Genomic DNA, 8769 nt, shown 5'->3' with positions numbered 1-8769 from the left:
TGGTGTTCAGCTACAGGCTGTGGTATGCATCGCCTTTTAGTGCAGAGGTCGAGGCAGTCAGCTCGTCACAGCAAACAGGGAGGGGACGTGTTGCAATGTGACACCGTGCTACATCAACATCAGAAGGGCAGCATGAGCCAGCAGTTTATGTGGCAAGCACAGGGATAACAAAAGGCTGACAACTTCCTGCTCAAAAGTGAGTGGCCTTCTGCAGATAATGTGCCTAACTGCAGATATATTTTGTGTTTATCCCTTGAAGAAATACACAAGGACGGAGGTTAATAAAACCAGTTTCAACACTACTGCTGGTGCTAGTGGATCTGAAAATTTACGTATTCACCAGCCTGGATTCAAGCCTTAGTGTGCTGTGAAGCTCAAAGCCCAGGAACTATCCCTTAATCCCTTCTGTGTTGCAGGCTAAGGGTCGCTCTCGTTCTGAGCAATAGATGCGTGTAGTTCAGGTCACTGCACTACAAGAAGGATGCAATTGCAACAAAATGCCTCTGTTGCATCCTGAATGCTGTAATTCCCTCAGAAATCAGAACTGATACAAAACATAGGGTTGTGAAACTGCCTACTGAACCACCATCATCAACACTACCACTAGCCTCCAACACAATGGCCCACATCAAGTGTAGCCTCCCAGCCTGCCTCAAACTCCTGCAATTTGCCTACCGACGTAATAGGTCCACAGTGGATGCCATATCCCTAGCCCTGCACTCATCCCTGGAATATCTGGGCAACAAAGACACCTACATCAGACTCCTGCTTATTGACTACAGCTCCATCTTCAACACCATTATCCCCTCCAGACTGATCTCAAAATTGCGTGACCTTGGTCTCAGCTCCGCCCTCTGCAACTGGATCCTCAGCTTTCTGACCCATAGGCCGCAATCAGTGAGAATAGGTAACTGCACCTCCTCCACAATAACACTCAACACTGGAGCCCCCACAAAGATGCGTCCTCAGCCCCCTACTGTACTTCCTGTACACCCACAACTGTGTTGCCAAATTCCGAATGAACGCCAGCTACAAGTTCGCTAACAACACCACAATGGTAGGACGGATATCAAACAACGATGAGTGAGAATACAGAAAGGAGACAGACGGCTTGGTGCCATGATGCAATGAGAATTACTTCACTGTCAGCAAATCTAAAGAACTGATCATTGACTTCAAAAAGAAAAGGAGGAGAACGTGCTCCCCACCCACATCAATGGAGCAGAGGTTGAGAAGATGGAGAACATCAAGTTCCTCAGAGTGGCGATAATCAACAGCCTGTCCTGGACTTCCCATGTAGATGTAACGGTCAAAAAGGCACAACAACGCCTCTTCTTCCTCAGACGGCTCAGGAAATTTGGCACGTCCCTAAGGTCCCTCACCAACTTTTACAGATGTACCATTGAAAGCATACTGCCTGGGTGCATAACGGCCTGGTACGGCACCCGCTCTGTCCAGCATCTTGGCAGTCCTGAAGAAGGGTTATATCTGAAATATTGACTGCTCCTTTCCTCCAGATGCTGCCTGGCCTGATGTGATCTTCCAGTCTCCTGTTTGTCTCCCCTACACTTCTCGACGCCTCACCAAGGCAGCCAACATAATCAAAGACCCCTCTCACCCCAATTATCATCCCTTCCAACGTCTTCCATCTGGCAGAAAATACAAAAGCTTAGACTCATGGACCAATGGATTCAAGAACGGCCTCTTCCCCACTGTTATTAAACTTCTGAAAGGACCTCTCAAATTTCAAAACGTTGATGTCACTTTCTGTGTGTCTTCACTGCAGCCATAACATTGTATTCCTTACTCTGTTCTAATACCCTAATGCACTTTGTATGGTAATGATCTGCCCTGTACTGCGTGCAAAACAAAACTGTTCATTTTTCACTCCAGTAATACCTTCTTCCAACATCTTCTGGTGGAGGAAGATACAGAAGCTTAAACACATGCACCAACAAGTTCAAGAACTGCTTCTTCCCTGTTATTAGACTGAACAATGGACCTGTCTAATTTCAAGCCTAATCGTGATCTTGCCTTGTGCACCTCCTGTGCAGCCATAACCTCACACTGTCTAGGCACCCTATGATCTGTGTGTCCTTGTTTGTTATGATCGCTATGATCTGTCTGTACTGATCACAAAAGAAAACTTTTGCTGTACTTAGGGGCATGTGACAATAAAGCAAACTGTACATGTGACAATAATAAATCTCCCTTCTATAGGAAGGATGTTGTGAAACTTGAGAGGGTTTTGAAAAAATTTACAAGCATGTTGCCAAGGTTGGAGGGTTTGAGCTGTAGGGAGAGGCTGAATAGACTGGGGCTATTTTCCCTGGAGTGTCAGAGGCTGAATGGTGACCTCATAGAGGCTTATAAAATCATGAGGAACATGGATAGGGTGAGTAGCCAAGGTCTTTTCCCTGAGGTTGGAGGAGCCGAAAACTAGAGGGCATAGGTTTAAGATGAAAGAGGAAAGATTTAAAAGGAACCTGAGGGGCAAGTTTTTCACACAGAGGGTGGTACGTATATGGAATGAGCTGCCAGAGGAAGCGGTGGAGGCTGGTACAATTACAACATTTCAAAGCCATCTGGATGGGCATATGAACAGAAAGGGTGTACAGGGATATAGGCCAAATACTGGCAAACGGGACTGGATTAATTTAGGATATCTGGACGGCATGGACGAGTTGGATTGAAGGGTAGGTTTCCATGTTGTACAGCTTTACGATTCTAAATCAAATCCATGTCCTTTCCCCACCCACATACCCTGTCTTCACATGGGCTGCTTTCAGCACAGCCAGCCCATTTTCACCGACTCATGGCGCCATCATCAGCTCTACTTTCTCTTCCCCCACCCCCCCCAAAACTGGGCTCCATCCCTCCTGCTACTCACCCCTTGCCCCCACACCCGTCTAGAGTATATACACCATCTTTTCCTAGCTACTGTCAATCAGGCTGTGATGAAGAAGTGACATTGGCGCCGAAATGTTAACTCTGCTTTCTCTTTCTCCCCACCGATGTTGCCAGACCTGCGGAGTTTCTCCAGCATTACTACTGGTGAGAGCAGCACTCTCAGCCCAATGACTTCCGAGATTATTCTCCCTCTCTCAGTGTCAGAAACAGAGAGGGAGAGTGAGATTTCCCCTCCTCACTTACCAATGATCGGCCTCTGGTTAAGCAGGGAGCTGGCGAGCTGAACACACAGCAGCAAAAGGGAGACACACAACCCCGTGGCATAGACAGGCGAGTGAGGAGCTGCCATTCTTAAAGTGTGTATTTAAAACATTGCAGAACCCTTGAACTCTGAGTTGAGATTGCGAAAGGTAAACTAAAGAGACGCTGATTTCCGGCTGCAGTCGGCCGTCCGTGAGTTTATGTAACTCCGCAAGCGAAGGGCGGATCCTGGTCCCCTATCTATTGCCAGCAGCTGACATGGGATTAGCTCAGATAGGGGAGGGGAAAGGGAAAGAGGCGGGCTAGGGATTGAGGAAATGGGGTGTGGGACTGAGGGAATGGGGGTAGGGATTGAGGAAATGGGGGTAGGGATTGACGGAATGGGGTGTGAGATTGAGGGAATGGAGTAGGGATTGAGGAAATGGGGTGTGGGACTGAGGAAATGGGGTGTGGGATTGAGGAAATGGGGTGTGGGATTGAGGGAATGGGGTGTGGAAATGAAGTGTGGGATTGATGGAATGGGGTAGGGATTGAGGAACTGGAGTGTGGGACTGAGGGAATGGGGTAGGAATTGAATGATTGGGTTGGAGGGATGAGGGTATTAGAAGGGGTTCAGTGCTCGCAGAAAAGACATTGAGGGAGTGAAGGCATTTGGGGGAGAGTGGGGGTCAGCATGGGTATTAAAACATGCCAGTGTAAACCACCCCATACCAAATCGAGAGCGTGTGGAAGGGGATGTGGTTTCAGTATATGGGACACACCCCACCTCATCCTAGCCTTCGTTGAGCCCCCGCACTCTCTGAGCTCAGATTCAACCATTTAGGATTCTCACACATTGACAGATATTACAGCACATAAGGACATCACTCTGCCTCTCAAACAGGAACTGTCTCCTCTGCTCACAGAATATTTCAGTATTCTTTTTCAGGTGTTTATCATAAACCTTTATAAATTAAGTTTTCAAGCTTGATTTTTTAATCCCCTAGGGCATGAATCTGGAGTCTTGTTCTACACACACTGCTGTCTAGGTGGAGGGTGGAGGTGTAGAATGTAGCCTCTGATGTTCATGGAGAGGGCCCACTGATGGGCAGGAGCACAGACTGGGTGGCTGGGGGTGGGGGAGCAGGATGTGGTGGTGAGGGTTGTGGGCACAGAGGCAGTCATCAACAAGGATGATGGTCCTACCCTCACAGGGTGCAATCATTATCACTGGCCTCTTTGAACCATCTGACTAAGGGTTGGCAGGGTCCAGTGACAGATGCTGCCCCTGAGGGCTCTTCCACAATAAGCAGATATGCTAAGTGTATCTCAGCCCTGAGCATAGAAAAACAAGCAGGCTGCCTTGCTATAATCACTCACAAAGGCAGCGGCTGAGACTGGTGTCACTGTTTTTAACTCTTTTCCTGTCAAGAATGACTTGAACATCTAATTTCTGAGTCAATAACCGTATGTGGTGAAAGATCCCATGGTTTAAGGTGAGTGAGCACCTGGGGCTTCCTTCCCAGAAGAGGTTGGCAAACATCATGGTCAGCTAGGTTCAGGAGCAATGTCTTCACCCAGAGGGTGGTGAGCCTAGAACAGAAAGTGGTTGAGGCCAAAACATTATATATTTTCAAGAAGGAGGTAGATATAGCTCTTCTGACTAAAAGGATCAGGGATATAGGTGAGGATAAAATATTGAGCTCGATGATCAACCGTGATCATATTGAATGGTGGAGCAGGCTGAAAGGTTGAATGAATTATCCTATCTTCTAGGTTTCTGTATGTTTCTAAGAGAGAGTCAGTGGCTGCTTGGAGCTGCATAGTGTAAGTATAGCATGGGCTCTAGATAGCAATGGTCAGATGAGAGAGTACAAAGTTAAGGTAGGCGTCAGATCTTCCTCCACGTGTCCTTCCTCGTCAGGTGGTGCCAATTGCAAACCAGGAGGAGGTGGTGTAACAGGCATCTGCCTCAGGAGCTCCATCACATGGCACTTCAAAGGGTGCAATATCACTCCTCATCCCTTCTGCCAGTGATCCTAATGCTTCCAGTAGGTAAGGCCAAAGAGGAACATCTGTACAACCCTTAACATGCTGGAGCTGTAGAAGCCATGAGGATGCCTGCCAAGGACATCTCAAGCAATGAAGCAGCTTGACTCACTTTAATTGCAGATGTCAGGGTTGCACCAAATCATGGGAATTGAAAACCACGGCCAATGTCAGCATTTGTTGCCCATCCATAATCATCGGTACAGCTCATCCTGGATCACTACTTTCTATCTGGTACAGATGTACCTATATTGCTGCTAACAAGGAATGTTCAGGACCTGGATTCCGTGACAGTGATCCATCAATGACCTGGTTCGAAGCTAGGAGACAACGTAGTCTGGAAGAACCTTGCTGATGGTCTTGACCTTGGTCAAGGCCATCCTGCTCTTGTTTGCACTGACCCTCGACCTCTCAAGATGGCCTCTGAAAATGGATACCAAATAAAAATAAGATGTTTCCCACCTTCAGAGATCATCAGAGGCCATCATTTTTCAAGATGGCAGTAGGGTAGGCAACGTTCTGGCCCCTGAGCCTGTCCATTCCCAGCACCTGGCCAGCTGCATCCTTCTTTCTCCTTTCTTCTTTTTCATCTTCAGCTTTTGCTTCTTTTCAGCGGTAACGGCAAAAGAAGGTGGCATTAGCAGGAGCAGGCAGTAGCAAAAGCAGATCAGGCAGCCTGGGCCATCTGGCAGGGGCTAGGTCAATCCTGGAGTGGGAGAGGTCGAGCCGCTGTGGGGAGCGTGAGCCCAGCATGGCCAGGAGCTTATGGATTGTGGTGTTGATACGTTAACTGTGTTTCTTTTTTTTTCAACGTTTTAGTAATAAAGACTGTAATGTTTAACTTTTTGACTTTGTTTTCCTTATTTTCTGCTTTGTAACTAAGATGCTGCACCTAGGTTCCTTTGTACGTAAGATGCTGCAGTAAGTGGTGACTTGTAAACTTTTTTACTGTACTCATATGAGTACATGACAGTAAACCTAACTCAATTCAATTCTCAAGAACCTTACCCTCCACTCACTTACTCTCCATTTCTCTCCTTAAGAAGGGACTTATTTGCATTAAAGCTGTTCAGAGATTCTTTACTCAGGTTCTTCTTGGAATGAGAAGCTTATCTTATGAGGAAGCATGGTGCAAGAAGAGAATGCTCCCAACCACGTGGTTTCAGACATGCCATTCATCATGGCATCAGCTGAACCTGTTAATCACTGCTTAGCACATGGTTACTGTGTGCTATGCATTGTTGCCAGCACGGCAACTTTCAAGCAGGGATGTTTGTAAAGGGACCTCCAACAATAAGTGACAATGGTGAGGGAGGTCACTGAGCAAGTAGGGATGGATGGTAGGTGGGGTAGTGGTGTTAAGGTTGTGAGCTGCCTTCTTGAACCACTGCAGTCCGTGTGCTGTGGTTAGACCCACAATGCCCTGATGGAGGGATTTCCAGGATTTTGACCAGAGTCACTGAAGGAACAGCGATAAATTTCCAAGTCAGGATGATGAGTGGCTTAGAGGGGAACCTGCAGATGGTGGTGTTCCCATGTATCTGCTGCCCGTGTCCTTCTGGACAGAAGTGGTGGTGGGTTTGGAATGTGCTATCTAAGGATCTTTGGCAAATTGCTGCAGTGCATCTCGTATTAGTACACTGCTGCTACTGAACGTCGGTGGTGGAGAAAGTGGATGCTTGTGGACGTGGTGCCAATCAAGTGGGTTGCTTTATCCTAGCTGCTATCAAGCTTCTTGAGTGTTGTTGGAGCTGCATCCATCCAAGCAAGTGGGGAGTGTTCCATCGCACTCCTGACTTTTGCCTTGTAGATGGTGGATAGGCTTTGGGGAGTCAAGAGATGAGCTACTCGCTGCAGGATTCCCAGCCTCTGATCTGCTCTTGTGACCCATGTGTTTATGTGGTGAGTCCACTTGAGGTTCTGGTCAATAGTAACCCCCAGGATGTTGATTGTGGGGAATTCAGTGATGGTAACACCATTGAATGTCAAGGGGCAGTAGTTAAATTATCTCTTATTGGAGATAGTTATTGCCTGGCATTTGTGTGGTGCAAATGTTACTTGTGACTTGTCAGGCCAAGCCTGGATACTGTGCAGATCTTGTTGCATTTGAACAGGGACTGCTTCAGTGTCTCAGGAGTCACGAATGGTGCTGAATATTGTGCAATCATCGGCGAACATCCCCACTTCTGACCTTATGATGGAGGGAAGGTCATGGATGAAGCAGCTGAAGATGGTTGGGACTTGTGCACTGCCCTCAGGAACTCCTGCGGAAACGTCCTGGAGATCTTCTAACAAAGACTCACCTGCTCACTGCAGCTTTAACTGTTCGCAAAAGTGAACGCCCAAAATTCTCGTGACCCTGAAACCTTAATTTTTCAGGTAGCATTTAGTCACAAAACAATGTGGTTTGATGAGTGATGGAGGTGTTGGGAATTCCCACATTTGTTAGAGATTAGAGATTATTGCTGCATTCTGAAAGAGAGGACAATGAATTTGATGACCTATCCAGAAAAGGCTGCAGCAAGTACAGAAAGAGATATACAATGTGCCTGGGTCTGTATCATAACAGGAGGTGATGGAACAGAGATGTGAAAATGGAAATCTCAGTGCCTTATCTCTGCCAATCAAAGGTGACATAAAATAAAATAGTACAGAAACTTACAATTTGGAAAATTTCACAGCATTAATTTTAAACAATTTGATAAAAATTAATGTTACTAATTTCCCCATACTTTTATATACATACACGAAATAATTAGAAACTAAACAAAGAATAGGTTACAGTTAGAGTTAGATCAGAAACAAAAATGGAACTCCCTAAAGACCGGTGGCTTAGTGGTTAGCACTGTTGCCTCACAGCACCAGGGACCCGGGTTCGATTCCAACCTTGGGCGACTGCCTGTGTGGAGTTTGCACATTCTCCCAGTGTCATCGTGGGTTTCCTCCGGGTGCTCCGGTTTCCTCCCACAGTCCAAAGATGTGCAGGATAGGTGGATTGGCTATGCTAAATTGCCCATAGTGTTCAGGGATGTGTAGATTAGGTGGGTTATAGGAGGATGGGTCTGGGTGGGGTGCTCCAAGGGTCGATGTGGACGTGTTAGGCTGAAGGGCCTGTTTCCACACTGTAGGGATTCTATGATCTAAAGGGTGGCACGGTGACCCAGTGGTTAGCACTGCTGCCCTACAGAGCCAGGGACCCCGCTTCGATGCCACACGCAGGCAACTGTGTGGAGTTTGCATATCCTCTCCATGTCTGTGTGGGTTTCATTCCAGTGGTCTGGCTCCTTCCCAATGTCAAAACATGTGCTGGCTAGTGCCCACACATGTGCAGGGTAGCTAGATTAGCCATGGTGAATATGGGTTCTTCAGAGGGTTGGTATGGGCTGATTGGCGTCCTTCCACACTATAGGGAATCCGATGATATGAAACTCAACAAGTCTGGTGGCATCTGTGACTGTGCCACTGGACTCAATGTTGCCTCTGCTTTCTTCCCATCAGTGCTGTTGAGTTTCACTATCAATTTCTGTTTTTGCACCAAATAATCAGTTTGTATTAAGAGAACACAGAGAA

General features: G+C 47.0%; 1 protein-coding gene across 1 annotated transcript in view; it reads right to left on the bottom strand.

Annotated features, from left to right (window-relative positions):
- Positions 1-3445, bottom strand: part of LOC109919274 (gamma-glutamyl hydrolase (conjugase, folylpolygammaglutamyl hydrolase)) — a 50348-nt gene extending 46903 nt beyond the window's left edge. Inside the window, exon 1 of the mRNA XM_048596058.1 lies at positions 3154-3445. Within this exon, the coding sequence (XP_048452015.1) occupies positions 3154-3259 (106 nt within the window). The 5' untranslated portion in view covers positions 3260-3445. The remainder of the gene's footprint in view (positions 1-3153) is intronic.
- Between the last annotated feature and the right edge of the window lie 5324 nt (positions 3446-8769).

The sequence above is a fragment of the Rhincodon typus genome, chromosome 4 (genome assembly GCF_021869965.1).
Source record: "Rhincodon typus isolate 14 chromosome 4, sRhiTyp1.1, whole genome shotgun sequence".
Taxonomy (NCBI): Eukaryota; Metazoa; Chordata; class Chondrichthyes; order Orectolobiformes; family Rhincodontidae; genus Rhincodon; species Rhincodon typus.
This window is presented reverse-complemented; position numbering and strand designations above follow the sequence as displayed.